The 19009-nt window shown below is 38.3% G+C and overlaps 2 protein-coding genes across 3 annotated transcripts; both read left to right on the top strand.

The window, feature by feature from the left end:
• Window positions 1-259: 259 nt before the first annotated feature.
• Window positions 260-5938, top strand: LOC113080157 (sodium/potassium-transporting ATPase subunit beta-1-interacting protein 3-like). 2 transcript variants are annotated; one of them, XM_026252396.1, is made up of 6 exons: window positions 260-418; window positions 2621-2758; window positions 3647-3727; window positions 3938-4135; window positions 4858-4922; window positions 5065-5938. In XM_026252396.1, the coding sequence occupies exons 1-6, from the start codon at window positions 365-367 to the stop codon at window positions 5072-5074; spliced, it is 546 nt and encodes a 181-aa protein (XP_026108181.1). In that variant the 5' UTR covers window positions 260-364; the 3' UTR covers window positions 5075-5938. The 2 variants fall into 2 exon arrangements, with proteins under 2 accessions (XP_026108181.1, XP_026108180.1); XM_026252395.1 differs by having other exon boundaries at window positions 4858-4918.
• Window positions 5939-7136: 1198 nt separating this feature from the next.
• Window positions 7137-15234, top strand: LOC113080147 (YTH domain-containing family protein 1-like). The gene is made up of 6 exons (XM_026252367.1): window positions 7137-7558; window positions 8183-8207; window positions 8885-8964; window positions 9570-11201; window positions 11760-11804; window positions 13618-15234. The coding sequence occupies exons 1-6, from the start codon at window positions 7532-7534 to the stop codon at window positions 13642-13644; spliced, it is 1836 nt and encodes a 611-aa protein (XP_026108152.1). The 5' UTR covers window positions 7137-7531; the 3' UTR covers window positions 13645-15234.
• Window positions 15235-19009: the final 3775 nt, after the last annotated feature.

Below are 19009 nucleotides of genomic sequence, written 5' to 3' on the forward strand. Positions count from 1 at the left end.
AATGGTAGTCAGATCTTGATTTCTGTGAACAGTAAATCTAATCATTTGGCAGCTCTTCCTGCCAAGTAGCCCAGAGTGCACTCTGGACGATGGGGTTACTCCTTCCAGCCGCTAGTGCTCCACCTGCCGCTCCCTCTCCACAGCGCACCGAGAGGCGGTGGCTGATTTAAGGACCCACCCCATTTTATTTACCCCCGCCTACCGCTTTATATTGTTTTTAACCCTATCTGCTATGTATTTACACCTGATCACACATTGTAAGAGAAGCATAGTTTACTGAAAAATACCGCTAAAAACAGACTACCTCAAAATGAATCTCTTTTATTTACCATTTTGAGTTTTACATTAATACCGGATAGTTAAGATGGGCTGCTGCTCGGGGAGGTGTATGTTGATGTTCTTCTGCGCTCTTCAGCTGGTAAGTGCGTTATAGAATTGTAGTATAAGCAAGCGTCTACTCGCTGCAGTTTTGTATCGCATTTATTAATCTGTCACTTTTTATGAAATGTTGCGTTGTGATATTAACTTCGAGACGAGTTTCTGAACATCTGAACAACAAGTCTTAAAGTCCGCAGTCTTTTATGTAGTCCATTGTTTGAAAGAAGGAAGGTTTTGAGCCAATAACCCCTAGTTTTTTCCATTTATAATTAGTGCAAACAGACTATAATTGTACGTAGACTTTTGGACAGTTATTGGACTATTATTAAAAGGAATTGTCGTGAAGGAGCACTCACAAAACTAGACCACATTTTTGTAATAGAGTACAATGAGAACTGCAGTGAGTGCAAATAATATATTAGTGTATAGTATATTATGTTTATAACTACTTTTTGTTTTTGCACATATTGTATTTATAGCTTTGCTTATGTAAACATTTGATGTTCTTTTCTCTCATTTTTATATTTATATATTTATATTCTGTATTTATGTTTCTCTGTCATATGTATCAGTTCTCACTTGTTTTTCTGCTATTGCACCAAAATTTATCTCAAAGGATTTTTATTAAATATCCATCATCCATTTATTTAGAACTTGCTCATAGAACATAATCTAGGCTACTTATTTATATTGCAGATTTCCTACATAAGAAATGTCAACTGTGCATTGTAATATGGAGAAATGTTTATATAGGTTGCACATGATTTTCCAGTGGTGTGAGATCCTTTTCTCCTCTCACAAAGTGATATTGGATTTTATCATCTCAGTTCAGTAGCTGCACTTCAGTAGTGTTCTCAACAGGAGGAAACCCTCTTGTTTCTGTGCTGAACACCAACAGAGACAGTGACCTATATCCCTGCTGTTATTCTGCTTAACCTTTGTATGGCTTTTAACTTTGGTCTAACCTTATCTTTTCTTTCTTTCCTTTCTATTGACTGTGTAAATGTGCATGAAAAAAATAGAAATTGGAGATGCTTATTCAGTCATATATTTTTAAATCAGCATTTTATATTAGCAATCTAATATGACATCACATTTGGACTATAATCTCAGTGGATTAACTCAGTCTTGCCATTTTTTTTAAATACAGTCCCCTACTAAATAAATGATGAATATTCAGTAAGACAGCGCAGAACAGAAGCATGCAGTTATTAGTCTTTACAGTTGTGTACATTTGATCTCAGGATGGCTCAAAAAGAATATATAGCTGCATGGTTTAACTGGTTTAACAAATTCAATTTACCATTTCACACTGCCAATGATTAGAAAAAGAGAGGTCTGCTGCATGTCTGCCATACCATGTCCAATATTGTGTAACATTTGGCACCAATAAATCTTGGCTTGACATTCCTCTGTCATGTCGACTATCAACAGGTTCAGCACTGTTGCTGTGTTAATGGTGGTTTCATATATCCTTAAAATAAATATTTCAGATGAGTTGAAGACTGTTCATGTTTATGAATTAGATATACCAGGATGGATATATATTGTATAATCTGAGTTTGTAATGCAGATGTCTGTTACCAAAAGCGGATAGCTCATCTGTATCTGCGATTCATCTCATTGTTTTATGTTTGGCTGGTTAAAGTCAATGCACCTCATGCTGGAACACAGCAGAGAGGGACTGTGGTGAAGACATGCTACGAATGGTTGATTTGAGGTGGAACCTCTGGGGACAGCTGGTACACAGCAGCATTGTGGCATACAGATATGGGGGATGGGTGCTTAGTGGGGAGAGAGGGTTTATGACTGCTGCAGTGAAGCTTTATGAGAGGAGCAGCATCCCCCACACCCAGCACCTTCTCTCTGAACCATACATCTCCTCTCCCTGAGCCTCTGACCTCCAAAGAGAGCCCTCGTCTCCTCTCGCTCACCCTTTCTCTCTCCGCCCTCCTTTTCTCTTTCTCCACCTCTCACTCTCTATTTCTCTGTCACATGCTTTGTACCCCATTGGCTCTGTTACCCTGGCAACCCTGAGTAAAAAGCCAGCATGTGGAAAAAACAGAAGTGGGGGTTTTGATTGTGTGTCTCTTGGAAAGAGAGATGGGGTCTCCATCATTATTGTGTTTGGGGCAGCGTGAGGTGTTTTTGTTTGTGTAGATGCAAAGTAGCTGGTGGTTTTACTATTCTATCAATGTAAAGAGATCTTGATCATATCATACTTTCTGTCTTTTTTTTCTAGATCACTGCTGTGGAGAGACAGGTGTTCGACTTTCTAGGTTACCAGTGGGCACCCATCCTTGTCAACTTCCTGCACGTCATTGTGGTGATATTGGGCTTGTTTGGGACAGTCCAGTATAAGCCTCGCTGTATAGTTTTGGTGTGTACTGTATTTAACTCATGACATTTTTTGTAACTTTAGAAATTCATAGGTATGCTAAATAATATTGCATTTAATAAAACTCGTTTTATTAAAACAACAATGTAACAATTTATTATTCATAAAAATAAATGATTTATACTTATTATTTATAAAATACTGATACTAAATATAAAAAGATTACAAAAATACCTAAATGATCAAATGTATTAAATTCAATAATACATTTCCATTGATTAATATTATTATGTGTTTTGATTTCTTTATCAAAACTAACAAATATCATTAATAAATATATATATATATTAGGGATTATCCATTAAACTGATCAAATGTGACAGTAAAGATGTTTATAATGTTAGAAGGGATTGTTACAAATGCTGTTCTTTGGAACTTTTTGTTGATCTCTGAGAGAAAAAAGAACTCTGAGAAAAATATATCACAGTTTTAAGAAAAATATAAATCAGCACAACTGTTTTAAAAAATGATAATAATAAATTTTTCCTGAGCATAAAATCAGCATGATTTCTGAAGGATCATGTGACACTGAAGAAAATTCTGCTTTGCCATCACAGAAATAAATTACATTTTAAAATACATAGAAAGCAAAATTCAGATATTTTAAATTGTCATAAAATTTCACAACTGTTTGTGTATATTTGTATACAGTATTTGTGTAATATTGTATTTTAGATCAAATAAATGCAGCACTGGTGAGCTTAGGAGATACATCATCCATCCAAAACTTTTTCATGGTAGCATATAATCTAATACAGTAATTTGGTTGTTAGCAGATATGGATTTTTGTTTAATGAAGTTAACTTGATGTGGTTCCGACTGAATTTTTACAAACTCTGATGTCTATTATGTTCTTTCATTTTCCTCTAGTATATAGTCTGGAGCGTGTTTTGGGTGACTTGGAATATCTTTATCTGTTGCCTTTATCTTGACCTTGGAGGGCTTTCAAAGGTAAAGAGCCCCATTACTCATTATGTCAGTCTAGTGCTAGACCAAGTTCACATACATTCCTGTTATTGGTATGAAATGATATCATAACTTTGTTATAATCTTGCAAACCACAGATGAACAGGATTAAACAACATTTTAAATTGACAGTACTACAGATCATGTTTACAAAGCCATGAATGTTTACAAATTCAGAATGTTGTGGTCTTGCAGGACAGCAATTACCTGTCATTGGGACTTTCATCTTACCGTTCATGGTGGAAAGACAATGGTCCAGGCTGTGAGAATGGAAACCTCCCAACCACTAGATGGCAGCATATGGAAAGTCCTGCTCTGGTCTCTGAGCTGGGCTGTGTGTTAGAATTTCAGTACATCGAAGTTATGCACAGCGCCCTGCAACTGTTCATTTCTGTAAGACCCTAAAACTGAAGTCATTATCTGTTAAAGCTGAAGTGTGCCGAAATGAATGACTGTTTTCAAACAGGTTTCATGAACATTTCTCACAACAGTGCTGCTGTGTCAGGCATACCAAATTTTTGTAATCTAAATGAATAGTTGCAAAGTTATGCCTACAAACTTCAGTTTTAATATGTGACCATGGACCACAAAACCATTCTTATTTGTCAATTTTTCCAAATTTTGATTTATACATCATCTGAAAGCTGAATAAATATGCCTTCCGTTGATGCATGGTTTATTAGGATCGGACAATATTTGAATATCTATATTTTGAATGTATCGAGATACAACTATTTGAATATCTGCAATCTGAGGGTGCAAAATAATCTAAATACTGGGAAAACCGCCTTTGAAAGTTTTTCAAATGAATTCTTAGCGATGCACATTACTAATCAAAAATTACGTTTTTATATATTTAAGGTAGGAAATTTACTAAATATCTTCATGGAATATGATCTTTACTTAATATCCTTAATATACAAAGTTTTTTTGGCCATTGCTAAAAATATACCCCAGTGAATTAAGAATGGTTTTGTGGTCCAGGGTCACATATGAACTCTTCAGCTTAAAATGTGTTGTCATTCATCCATATGCACCAAGATAGAAATTCATTTAAAAAAAAAAAACTTGTATGTGACTTTACTGAACCTGATGCTTTGTTTGTTTGCATGTAGGCCCTGGGATTTGTATTTGCCTGCTATGTTGTCAACATCTTCAATGAAGAGGAAGACACATGTTTGTAAAATAATTTTTATATTCCATCTTTTAAAAGTGCCTTTAGTAATTATGTGTATATTTTGCTGGTTCTTAATAATCTTCCTAAACAACTGATATTACTTCATGTGAATCTGATTTTGTATCTGCATTGTGTTACTTTTCAGATTTGTATAAGTGACAGTGTCCAGATCTCATCAACCTTTTAAGAGGGAGAACGAACATTGAGAAGGGAAAGAGATGAAAGAAAAGGACATTAACCATTCTCAGAATGGACCAGAGTGGATGGATTCCAAATGATGTATAAACATAACAAAACATGCAAATTAAGACAACAAGAGTGATGTGAATATGAACATGAAAATTCAAAAGTATGTGTGTTTTATTATTTTTATTTTGCCTAATGACACTTTGAACTCAACAAGTGAACAAAAAACAAGACACAAGACATGTTTGGCAACTATTAATCCAAAGCTAAAGGATACAGCAATGGACCTCACATGCTTTTATGAATACATATTTATTTTCCTTTCTGGATATGATTTTTCTGTGAAACAGTTTTGCATACTGTTTTAGTAAGTAGCTTATAATTTTACAGTTCAAATGGTAGACTATATTTTGTACATTTAGCCTACATTTTGTACATTTTAAACATATTGTAAAGATCTCTTTCAGTTCATCTGTTTAATTGTGGAAATTAAAAGAAGAAGAATTAATTGCTTTACATGCACTTGTGTCATTATACAGCAAAATGCTGTTAAATGTTTAATGATCAACATCTGTCTCTTTTACTATCTGTAACACGAGCCGTGTTTGTGAGAGGAGAGAGCAATTACAATACCTGCATGTGCTGGTCTGTGTCTTACAAGCAAAACAGAAACATTGTAAGTTAACACTTTCTGAACATTAAACCTCATTTTGTAAATGTAAATAATGCAGCATTTACTGAACACTGTTGAATGCTGACTGTAGTGAGTCATATCTTTTATTTTGTTAAATTATACATGTAGTGTATATCTTAATAAATATTTGTTAGTAAAACAGCACAGTTTACAGAAAAAAAGGCACTTTATTTCGTTATTATTTTCTGTCTACGAGTTTTGAATGTAGTCGAGGAGTTGCTAAATTGACTCGCAATACACTGACACCTAGTGGATAGAATGAGAAAACGCAAGTTGAAATAAGTGTTGAGGAAACGGTTTGCAGCCTATATACCACATAATAACCATTAAAGCATTAGGATACCAAAAATCTTGATAAATAAACCGGATTATTATGTATGCCATTACTTTGTGCAATGCAGTACAATATTTTATCATCCTAGGACAACATAAGACTCCAAATCCATAAGCATCCAAATCCAACATGGGAAAACATATATTTAAACTTTATGAAATTCAGCAAAAGCATCTCATCATTAAAGCTTTTTCATTATCTGTGAAGTGGGTGTAATGTTGAAACAGAGCTGCTGCTGCTCCCTGCAGGGTTCCAGTCTCCTATAGTTTCCTACTGTAAACTTATAACAGAAAGACCCCCATCCCACCCATCTCTAATGAAGATCAATAGCTAGATCTAAATATCAATTAACTACCCTGAATGCCTTTTATCACCATGAGGTTTAGCTGACACAAGAGTGCTCAGAGCTTGTTAATGACATTCTTTTAACAGTGAAAATGTAAATGATAAATTTGGTGGCACAGCTTGGGTCTGTAATAAAACTAAATTAAAAGCTTTCAAAAAAAGAAGAACATTTTTCATCATCCCAGTCAAATGATTTAATAAAGCTTGAAGAAAAAGACAAGTAATCAAGCTTCAAGTCAATAATATCTGATGTGAAATGAGTTGGCAGTAAGTTATTTAGAAAAGTTTGCACATATTTGTGAATGATGAAAGAATGAAGGAGGAATAATATTTCTAAGATGAAGTAGTGGAGTCATTACATAAAAGCATAATCTATATTATTATTATTTTCTTAACTTATTACAGACATATTCATACTATTAAGATAATGTAAACTATTAAGATGTGTAATTATAGGTAAAACAAAAACAAAATATGTACAGCCCTCATTTAGTAACTTAATATACTACACTTTAAATTTCTTAAGGCAATTGTTAGAATGAAGAACACGTATGAAATAGTTAATTTACTAAGAGAAAGAAGACATTTATGGAGTAAGAACTTTTTTTCCCAATCTTCTCAGGTTGATCACCTCCGCATGGCCACCCGGTCCATGTGGCGTCAGTCCCTCCGCGCAGATCCCGGATGGAGCGGCCATTGGGCGGAAGTGAACAGAGGTGCACAATAACTGCGGGCTGGGAGGAGGAAAAAAATATATATATTTACACTTTGAAATAAATTTACACTCGGCGTGTGACACCATTGGATTACACCCCCAACCCGCAGATCCTCTGATACTCTTGGAAACATCCTCAGGCTGGACTTTTAGTGCGCTCGCGTGGACCGGATCGCCGGAATCAAGTCGTGGAAGTTGCTGAAAAAAAGCGCAGTTTAGCCTGCACGGAGCCGAGAGGAACCCACAGGCTTCGGGTTACGCCGAGCAACCTCGCTGCTGCTGCTTCTTTTTTCTTTGCAAGACTCTTGCTGAATCTCAAGAAGCCCTCTTGATGAATAATGTCTACCACCAGTATTGACCCACAGGTACGTTGGGTTGGAGTGGCACGGCGTTGCTAAGGCCTTTAGGAGGAGCAGGGAATGCGCGTGCAGCCTCCGCCGCTTCTGCGGAGACATTTCGGGCTTCTACCTCGGTTTGCTTAATACATGCGCGATGGCTAACGAGTTAGCATTTTCCCCACTCGTTTCATCGAATACTACATCGCTATTGTTTGGTCAAAACAGACAGTTCAGTTCGACACATCACAAAATGCGTTTTACTCCAGTGGAGCATCAGGATAAAACTTAATTTAGTACACAATCTCTCTCGTCTGCTTCTGAGAGTTATAACCAGTTTTCTCTGGACCTGGGCTGATCTGTGTGGTCTACGAAATCTTTAGCTCTCCGGGTGGACGTGTAATTCCTTGATTGACTAAATAAATATCAACATAAGCCCCCGTTTCTCTTTAATAACGAATGGCGAGCGACTCATGATAGTGCATTGATTTATTGCTGATGCTCTAATGGAGTCGATGTGGATTAAGAGCAGGGAACGTTGTGTAGTATTTACATGTTAAACACGAAGACCTCGTGTTTAAAACTATAATTCAAAGGTGTTAATGTTTTGTCTTGTTGTTTTTATCCATCTCTAATCACCTACTGAATGGGAAGACATCCAAAGGGCAAGACGCTAAAGGTGAGTTTGCTGAACAATATGTATGTCTGTACAGATCTAGAAATGAAACGTCCAGGATAGGCTCATTCATGTAAATTAAGTTCAGCTTTTTCCATTATTAATGCTCTCGGCTGTGGCTAAGTCAAGTCAAATTCGGGCATTCATTTTCTGTCATGGCCTGGTTCTGTGTTGCTCACATCTCACTCAAATAATGTTGTTTGAGAGCTCAATCAATCACCTGATGGAGCCATAGGCTATACCTCCTCTTGGAGGCCAGAACTGCTCCTGTTGGATTAACACCACTCTGACACATCAATTGGCAATGGGAGCTTGGCTTTTGAGCGTATTAAATAGATTATGCTTGATAATTCTGTAGCGTTAACTACTGTAGTTGGAATTTTTGTCCTTTGGCTTGGGTAATTTTTAGATGGTTCTCTTCATTATGACTGTCTGTAGTATCGTGGTAGTCAGACAGAACATGTGGTGAATGACTCACTGAGATCAGTGTGGTGAAGTTCACATTACTGTAGTCGTTTATCAGTTGTTGAAGATCTAAAATGTGAATGGCATAGCTTTGGTCAAGTGATATCTTCTGAGGGGCACAGAAGACTGTTGGATTTAGCATGTGCTTTGATTTTGTTTTCAGATGTAGTGATTTGAGAAGTAACCCTGACGATTAACATCGTCTTTTATTTCAGTGCAAAATGGCTCTCTTCATCAGAAAGAAACAGTCCACGACAATGACTTTGAACCATACCTCACTGGCCAGTCCAATCCGGTGAGAAATGTTTTTTTTTTCTTGGTGTGAAATAGATTTAAAAAATTTTAAATCGACATGTATTCTAATGTTTTTACAGTTTTGCTTCTCAGCATAAGCATGTTTTTGATGTTTTGAAGAGAACAAAATACTGAATATGATTTTTTTTTAAGTGCATTATCCTTGTTGGCTTGTGCATGGAAAAACACAGTATTTTGAATTAAAGTAATTACTTGGCAAAATAAGAGTAATAATAATAATAACTAACTAGATTTTACTCTGGGAAATTTGTCTGTACATTTTTTAAAACTCAGAAGTAACATTTCTGCTTTTGTAATTGCTGGAGGGGGAAATATTATTAACCAACTATGTTTTACTCTGGGATTTTTTTTTTTTTTTTTTGGTAATTTATTTTATTACCAGTACATTACCACAATACATTACTAAAGGGAACTGGTTGTACAAATACTACATCAATGTCTATCAGTTGTTATGTTTAAAACAATTTCCAGTTGAATATGGAATGTCTGCTAAGAATCAGGTCTGATCTGTTTTTTTCTGATCTTTTTTTAAATTAGTATTTTTTGGTTTGCATTCTAACAACTCTATTTCTGATTATCCCTCAGAATAACAGTTACCAATCAATGACCGACCCATACCTGTCTAGCTACTATGCCCCCTCGATTGGGTTCCCATACCCCCTCAGCGAGGCCCCCTGGTCCACCGGTGGGGACCCGCCGATCCCGTACCTCACTCCGTACGCCCCCCTCAGCAATGGAGACCATCACTTCATGCATGACACTGTGTTCGGACAGCCAGGGGGACTGGGTAGTAGCATCTATCCACACCGCTTCAACTTTTTCCCTGAAAACCCAGCGTTTTCCGCCTGGGGTACGAGCGGCTCCCAGGGCCAGCAGACTCAGAGCTCTGCATACGGGGGCAGTTACAGTTACCCGCCCAGTTCTTTAGGTGGCACCCTGGTACCCGACGGGCAAACGGGCTTCCCAAGTGACACCCTGAATAAAGCACCTGGTATGAACAGCTTAGAGCAGGGCATGGTGGGTTTGAAGATCGGCGGTGACGTGACTGGAGGAGGTTCTGGCGTAAAGACGGTGGGCTCTGTGATCGGTGGAGGGCCGGTGGCGGCTGCTGTGGCCACGGGTAACGGCGGGACTCCACTAGGGCTACCGCCTCCCAAACCCACATCCTGGGCAGCCATCGCAAGCAAACCGGCCAAGCCTCAGCAGCTGAAGTTGAAGACCAAGCCGGGGATGCCCATGGCTGGAGGCACCCTTCCCCCACCACCCATCAAACACAACATGGACATTGGCACCTGGGATAATAAGGGGCCTGTGACTAAAGTGGCCTCGCCATTGCCCCACCACCAGCAGCAGCCTCCGCTCCACTCCCAGGGTCACCTACCGCCTCACCATCACGGGCTCCCGCCCCCACCTCAGCCCCCTATCCCGTCTGCCCAATCACTTGCCCATCAGATGGCTATGCAGGGTCCGCCCCCTCCACTGCCTTACCAGAACCACACCCCTGCTCCTCCCCCTCAAACCCGGTGGGTTGCCCCACGTAACCGCAACCCTGGTTACGGTGGGGGTGGCAGCATGGATAGCAGCAGCTCATCGAGTGGTGGAGGGGTCGGCAACGGTGGTGGCGGAGGACCTCCAGGGTCCTGTGCTGTGGAATCCCACCCGGTCCTTGAAAAGCTGTGTGCAGCACACAGCTACAATCCCAAGGAATTTGATTGGAACCTGAAAAATGGCCGGGTTTTCATCATTAAGAGCTATTCGGAGGACGACATTCACCGCTCCATCAAGTACTCCATCTGGTGCAGCACGGAACATGGCAACAAGCGGCTGGATACAGCCTTTCGTGGCATCAACGGCAAGGGTCCTGTCTATCTGCTGTTCAGTGTCAACGGCAGCGGACACTTCTGCGGCGTAGCGGAGATGCGCTCGCCTGTAGACTACGGCACCAGCGCCGGCGTTTGGGCGCAGGACAAGTGGAAGGGCAAATTCGATGTGGACTGGCTGTTTGTTAAAGACGTACCCAACAGCCAGCTCAGGCACATCCGCCTGGAGAACAATGACAACAAGCCCGTGACCAACTCCCGTGACACGCAGGAGGTGCCTCTGGAGAAGGCCAAGCAGGTGCTGAAGATCATCGCCACCTACAAACACACCACCTCCATCTTCGATGACTTCTCACACTACGAGAAACGGCAAGAGGAGGAGGAGGTGGTAAGAAAGGTAATTTGCTTTCTCCAAACCTTTTATTGTTTGTTTGTTTGTTTGTTTGTTTAACAATAACTGCATTGTTTAGCTAATGATTTGGATATAGTGAAAATATTAGATATGTTGAGGTTTAGAGATGCATATACTGAAGGTAAATATTTCTGTTTAGAGGTGAATGACCATAAGCAGCTACAGTGCATCAGTGTCTACCTGTTTTTTTGGAATGGTGATGCTCTTATTAAAGTTTTTTTTTTTATTATTATATTTAATATTTAACTTATTGTATTTTATCCATTAGTAGTTTTTAGTACTGTGGTGATCCAAGTATCAAGCTGATAATACACTTGTATTGTTTTAGATATCTGGTGACAATAAGCAAAAGTACATGTCTTAAACTGGTTCTACTTTGCTCATTTTATATATGGTTTTATGGTTATGAATACATTTGGCAGTCTTATGTTAAATTTAGTTATTGGCATTTTTATGCAACAAAAATTTAAGACCGTGCTGATGTTTTTGATTTGAGTCCAAGGATTATTGATTTTAATCTCTTTCTTTCATCTCCACTGACAGAACCTAGAGCCTGCTCCTCTCCAGAATCGATCCCGACTGGATCAAGTAAGCTCTTCTTTTTTTATGTTTTGTCAGAGCTAACATTGTTGTATTGGATATGTCAGAGAATTTAGAAAATTTAAAACCAGATTAGGTTTGGAATGTTTCGTTTATGCTCAAATCTAAAATATTTAACTTGTTACATTTTTTATCGAAGGTAGCTGCTCCTGGAACACTCATTTGACTTTAATTATATATTCTGTTAAACTGTACTGTTTAATCACATACAACAGTTTTACTTAGAAAATTCCCTGAGGACGGTGTTTAGTAAAATCTCTTAGATTTAGCAATGCACCCAAAATCTTATATAGATTTTCTCTTCCTGTATTCAAATAATTAATGGTTTATTAATGAATTAGTGATTTAATGATATAGTGAAAAAATTATAGTGGAACCGTTTTCACTCAGAAATTGCTAGTAAATGTAACAAATAATTAATTACAAAAAAAAAATAGATTACATTTTTAAGTAGATATAATGAAATAATATTTTCTTGTTAAACACTCCACTTTAAACTTTGAAGGATCATGTACTACCCTGTTCTTGGCATGAAAATTGCTTTAGAAGCTGACGTGACATGAAACAACAGACTAAATAAATCCAAATAAACTCCTAATGAGTGTAAATGTGTTTAAAGGAGTCATATGATGCTTTTTTTTAAAGTGTTTGGTGTAACAGAATATGTTGACATGGTTTAATGTTCAAAAAATACATAATTTTTCAAAGACAGTACATTATTGTAGGTCCCCTATGCTCCGCCTCTCTCAAACGTTTAGTTTTCTACAAAGTCCCTCCGTCTGACAAGCGCAGGCTGCTCTGATTGGCCAACTGTCCCAGTGCATTGTGATTGGCCGAACACCGTAAACACTCGTAGGAATTGTAAAGCCCCTTTCCATAATCTTTCAAAATAAATGTAAAGACAGTTAATTTTGTCCTTAGTTTTACCATCAGTTCAAGCCTGTAAGTGATACAGAGTCGCGTGATGGACACAGTGATGAAACTCATATGAGTTTGAAGTACACAAGCCATGGACCATTAAGACAGCTGATTCCACCATGTCACCGTCTCTCTCTCTCTCTCTCTTGCGATGCGCAAAACTCCGCATTTGAACAGTAAATAGGAAATACTTAAACTAATAACAAAACATACTTCCAGTAGCTGATTCAGAAGCACCAGATTGTCGTAGCAGAATGACCTCCTCTTCTAGGTTCACAAAACGGTCGTCCATAAAATGTGTCGCTTTTCTGTTGTAAGTAATCTACTTTCAGAAGTCCAAATAAAAAGTGCTTTTGCTTTTGCCTAAAAACACACAGCATCTACCTGACATGGCTGCATCAACACTAACTGTGGTTACTGAAACTACGGCTTCTTTCGTTGTGTGATCATTTGGCATTATGCAGATAATTCCACATAGTGACATAGACATGTTGGGGTGTGTTAGAACGAGCCGTTTTTGGGGTCGTGTCAGAGTCTTAACTTTGATAAACAATATCTCTTTGGTTTTGAGACTTTAGTCTTTGCAACTTCAAGGATCATATCTATGCACAGCATCAGCTTGTAAAACTCCAAAGAGAAAGGAAAATGAAATCGCATCATGTGACCCCTTTAAAAATCCAAATTATGAATAACTGTTTTAAGTCAAGGAAATTCAAGGGTGAAAAGTTGTGGTAACCCCAGCTTGTGTGTGAGAATTTAAAAGTAGTACAAAATATTGTTGGAATATTTTTTTTTTTTTTTTTTTTATGAAAAGTTTTTGATTTTTCTGTACATCAAAGTAACCTTCCCTCCACATCTCTCTCTGTCTGTTTCTCTCTCGCAGGAACGCCAGAACCGAAATAAACAATAGAAGGCTGCCCCCTACATATGATGAGCAGTTGTTTTAGGACTGACCATTTGAAAATAAAATTTAAAGAGGACACAAGATGAAATTTAAAAAAATAAACAATCATTATGTTTTTTCTATTTAATTCTGGTGACTTCAGCCAACGTCAGACTCGAACCTCTGCGCCTCCGGCTTCACCTGTGGGGGCTGAAGTCGATTAGCACCTCAACGTCCCGTCATCATTTTGATTTCTTTCTCTTTTTTTTTTATTCTTTGGTATTGTTTTCATACACCCCCCCCCCCCCCCTTTGATCAACCAATATGTGCACAAGTCTTTTATTTCCTCCTATATTTTTGTTTCTTCAGCCCCACTGCTCCCCACTATGCCCTTCAGAGTTGGTTAAATGAGTGGGTAGTGACTTCTGTGATGTATGTGTGTGTGTGTGTGTGTGTATCAGGGAAGGTGGTGGAGTGTTTGTCAGTCATGTGATATGGGACGGGGGTGGGGGTGTGTTCAGACGCCACTCTGGTTGTGGGGGGAGCGGCATCTCCAGCATCAGTAACTGTAACGGGCCAGTTTTACGTTCTGTAGATCAAGATTTGTGGAGAATCATGCAACTGCGTAGAAGGGACAATGACATGTCTTGACATGAGATGATGTTATAAAAAAAAACTATTTTTGAATTATGTAACACTTGACTTTTTTTTTGTTCAGTGACGAGCCACTTATGTCACAGGTTTTTCTTTTTCTTTTTTTTTCTGTTTTTCCTGCTTGGAGCCTTAACATTTTAAAGCTACGGAAACCGTTTAATAATGGCTGTTCTATACCTCAAATGAAACAGCGTTATCAGGGAGACGACATCCCATGCATCCTTAACCAAGGGAAGTCAACATTGTCACTGGCTGTACTAAAAAAAAAAAAAAAACAAGTAAAACTAATGTTTTCATTGCGGTTCAGAGCCCAGTGCTCAGACTCTGTTCCCATACACAATGTTTAAAGAGCGGAGATGTAACTACTTACTGTTCCAACCCCGCCCAGCAGAGGTCGCTGTTTCTTTAAGCCAATCTGAGAGATGTAGCAATTCACTGCTTTTAATTTGAAATCACTTTAGATGCATCACTTCTTTTTTTGTTGTGTTCTTTGTCCTTTCTTAACAGATTTTATTTTATCGCTTTTTCCCCTCCCCATGTCCTCAGTATATTGCTAAGCTTTAACGTAGGATCATATAATTATAACAGTAAAGAAGAACGCCTCAAATGTGTAACCTGAAAATTAATGTTACTGATTTACTGTTAAAGGAAAGAAAAACAAACAAACAAACAAAAAAAGAGTATATGGTTTCTGTGCGTGATTTTTTTTTTAGGACCTGCTTGCTGTTTCGTGTGTTTGTGTGTGGGAGAGCGGAATTGAACCGTGTGAGGGTTTCAGATTTCTATAGTCATATAACTAAAGATTCATGAAAATATATGAAATACTAAAAATATTAAAAAAGAGTTACAAGACAAACATTTAAGTCACCCCTGAAATGAATATGCATTGTATTGGAAGGTCACTATCTATCACGTTCTTAGATTTGATCATGCTCATTATTAAAATAATACTATATGGTGTAATTGGTGTTTGAAGGTGTTCTTTTTACTGCCTTGCTTTGTTGGGAAAATGGTCTGTGTTGTTGCTAATAGTTTTTTTGGCACCTAGATGAGTTCTGTATCACTTTTTAACCTATTCACACCCACCTGGACTGTTTTAATTTTGAGACATCATCTTTGATGAACACATGGGATAAAAAGCTTAATTTTAAGACGTGATGGACATATATTTGTTATTTGTGGGGGGTGGTGGGGTCTCAAAAAATACAGGATACATATTTGTCTCTGTCACTTCTAAAAGCTTTAAAATAAGCTTTGAAACAGAGCTAATTATAACAAATGTGGAAATACTGTAATTTCCTCATCTCAGTTTACGTATCAGTGCTTCATAAATGTTCCTTTTGCTAAAATTTTGAAAGGGTTAAATAGTTCATCTGTAATCCAATTTCTAAAGTTGTGATATTGGTCATTTTTAGAGAGGTTGCAAAGAATATTTTATTCACTCCACCTTAAACATTCATTGTTGAGTTGAAGAGTGTTTATCTACAAGCATTGTGCTATAAGCCTTATATAAGCCTTATCCAGTAATGGTTGAATAGTTTGAAGATGGTAGCTTGCTTTATTAACTACTGTATGTGCACACCTGCCACTGGCTTAGACTGCTAGGATGGACAGTCATTAAAATAAACAGCCAATGAGAGCTAGATCAGCACACTGTGGTCAAACGCAGAGGTCTTTGGCATGTGTCTCGCATATAAATAACAGTATGATTTCCTAGAGGTTATAGAAAAATATTAAAATAGGTGTTGAATCTATGACTGAAACTACTCAAAATATAATGCTATTACTTTTGTATGAGAGTTGAATAAACGAGTACAGGGCCATCTGTATTGATTGGCTGCCATCTTGTTCATCTCATCTAGATAACACAAGTAGAGATCTGGCCAGAAATAAAAACTTGAAGCAAAATTTATAGGCAGGCAACAGATTTGCAGGAAATAAGGGTTTATTGACAGGTAAACAAAGAAAGTGTGGAAGGAAGTGACAGGTCTTGGCAGAGGATGCTATATGCGGATTAAAGATTGAACAGTTTTGATATTTTAAAACCGTAAGTCCTATGTTTTGTATTGTATACATTAATGTCCTCCCGACTTGGCATTTTTGGCAATCTTTTTTTTTTTTTCTAAACAAATCCATACTTTTCAGTTTAATGCTGTATTTAAGTACACTCAATACACATTAGAAATCAAATACAGTTGCCATTGTTTTTACACAATTAGCAATACAGGACCAAACATAATGCAGGTAATGTTTGATTAGCCATTCTTTTCAGGATATACTATTGACCTTCTGTCTTCGGTTTTTCTGAGTCTTCAGTTTTGCAAAGGGGAACTCGATTTCTTTTTTATATCTGACATTTTACATATTTGCTCAGGATTCTTCAAACAGTGTAGTGTCTATATTACCAAATCTCTATCGTATTCTTTGTTGTTTACAGTGCATGGCATGATTAAATTATGGGATTTAAGCATCTAATAGTCTTACATCTTCTCTTAAATCGTATTATTATATGAAAATGACCTCATATACCAGTAGAAATAGACTTAGTTATATTAAGAATAATAATAAGTATATATATTAAATTAGAACAGGAATTTCACATTCCTGTCAGCTCCCGAAATTAATATTCCTGTCATGCGCCTGCAACCCAAGCGGCCTCAGTTCCTGTTCTGCTCTTTGGCTTTACTAGCCTTCACTCCGGATCTTCGCATCTCTGCTGCACATTTGCTAAACGACACAGGTTCGCCGTTGTAAGGCCCCTCTCTTGGCATTCACCGCGTGCCTTAATTGTATAGATATTAAATCAAGGTCCGCCGTGAACACGCAGAGTAGCGGGCCCATGTCACCTCCCTCCATGACGCGCGCACGCCAGAGAAGGCTGCTCTTCAAAGAGAACTGCAAAGAGGGATGTCGTAATGCGTTTTGACACTACGCCGACGACAAAACGTCAAAGTTACAATCACAATAGTGTTTCTACATTGTTTCCTATTTCAATTTCGAGTGAAAGACAGTCAAATACCAACGCATATATTTGCGCAGAGCAGGCCAACCAGTGGCCTATATTAACTCCCTTCAAGAGCTGCTCTGTATATGATTCTGCAGCCTCAATTCAAGCAGCCACAGCTATTGTCCTCCTTATTTTGAGGATCTGGGATTTGTGTGCCTCAGTGGCAGTACGGTTAGGAATTCAAAAAGAATGTCATTGCCCAAATATAGCATATAATTAATTAACCGGTGTCGTATAGATCAATGAATTGCATTACAGGCGACAGAATGAAAGCAATGAAGAAGGTATCCGTCTGAAGGGCGCGCATTGTTATGATTCTCACTCATTTTGCTGACCTCTGCAGTAGTGCATCCCTCAGACTACATCAAGTGTAAACAAAACACTTTTAAAATCTCAAAATGCACGATCAACTATTTTACAAAAAGCTGTCGACCAACCTTAATAATATAATATCACCGCAAAAACAAGCAAAATGACTGAAACACCACTAAAGTCCCCCGTAAACACGATGCTCCATTTTCTCCGTCGAGCATCTTTAGAGCTGCCGCCGTATCCCTCCTGCATCCCGCATCGAGCAATGGGGTCACGCCTGTCGTTTACCGCCTAAACACACCGACTGTATCCCGTTTTTAATCATTATCGTCTTCTGCTGTAGTGTTAAATGGCCTCGTTTGCGTCTTGGTTGCGCTGATCCCTTCTGGAGAGATTATTGCTTCCTCGCGTCCCCGCACGCTCGCCCTCCTCTGCTGATAGGACTCCAGCGCGAGAGGATTACGTCGGGACACGGTGACGTCATGAGCCGCACCGAATGCCCCCTCCCCTCCCGTTAACCAAATCCCCATCAGTGCGGTGCCCTTGAAAACCTTGTGAGACTGACATTCGGAGGACTGAGAGCCATTAGCGCCCTTTACGTTCAGTTGAGTTGATGTAGTAACTTCCCAAAACTCCAGCAAACTCCAGCTGCTGTTAGAAATGTCCCCGAGCACTCTAAACAATGTCTGCCATGGTCAGTTCATGGTTTATCATTTGCTTCACATGTAGCCTACTTTTGGCTTATTTATTTCTAGTCTTTAGAGAGGAAAGCAACAATTATATTCGGTCCCCACCGTCTCAAACCTGCATTTCCTGCAGATTCTGAGCTTTGGGTGGATGTAGAAGGGTACATTTAATCTATAGGACTAATAGCTAAAAATAAATCTGAAATACGTCAGCTAAATATTAAAATCCTTTTCAAAGAAATAAAAAATAAGTAGTAAAATACGCTTATAGGTGCTGTTGCTGAAAGAGATTTGTGAGCGTTTTACAACTTTGCACCTTGTAATCTTAACTACTTTCATAGTTAAACGTTTGAAATCACTTTTTAAAAGTAAAAGCTATACATGCATATTCATTAAGGGTTCAGACTTTAATTTGAAAATGTGTAGGCCCAAGTTGCCAACTACCCTATAGTTGCAGTCCAAATAGGCTACATTTGATGCCCACTACCCCAGATTCTTTGTTTGCACGAGTTTCCATGAATTATCCTAAAAAATGTGATTTGTAAACAAATAGGCCCATCTAATGAGAGCCAGTGGGAGGATAGGTAGTGAAGGGATTAGAATATTTAGGAAGCTTGTAGAAGCCCATAACCCATGTGCGATTTCATGGACCTGACAGCTTGCTGCAGTAGTCTATAATCCATCCACCATATTGAATTCTCCTAATTTCTAATCCCCCTCAGTTAGACTTTAA

The sequence above is a fragment of the Carassius auratus genome, unplaced genomic scaffold, assembly GCF_003368295.1.
Source record: "Carassius auratus strain Wakin unplaced genomic scaffold, ASM336829v1 scaf_tig00030296, whole genome shotgun sequence".
NCBI lineage: Eukaryota > Metazoa > Chordata > Actinopteri > Cypriniformes > Cyprinidae > Carassius > Carassius auratus.

Coding starts and splice junctions, on each gene's coding strand:
- LOC113080157 (XM_026252396.1), top strand. CDS start 365: ATGGGCTGCTGCTCGGGGAGGTGTATGTTGATGTTCTTCTGCGCTCTT. Junction 419..2,620: donor TCTTCTGCGCTCTTCAGCTG/GTAAGTGCGTTA, acceptor TTTTTTTTCTAG/ATCACTGCTGTGGAGAGACA. Junction 3,728..3,937: donor ACCTTGGAGGGCTTTCAAAG/GTAAAGAGCCCC, acceptor GTGGTCTTGCAG/GACAGCAATTACCTGTCATT.
- LOC113080147 (XM_026252367.1), top strand. CDS start 7,532: ATGTCTACCACCAGTATTGACCCACAG. Junction 8,208..8,884: donor CAAAGGGCAAGACGCTAAAG/GTGAGTTTGCTG, acceptor CTTTTATTTCAG/TGCAAAATGGCTCTCTTCAT. Junction 11,805..13,617: donor ATCGATCCCGACTGGATCAA/GTAAGCTCTTCT, acceptor TCTCTCTCGCAG/GAACGCCAGAACCGAAATAA.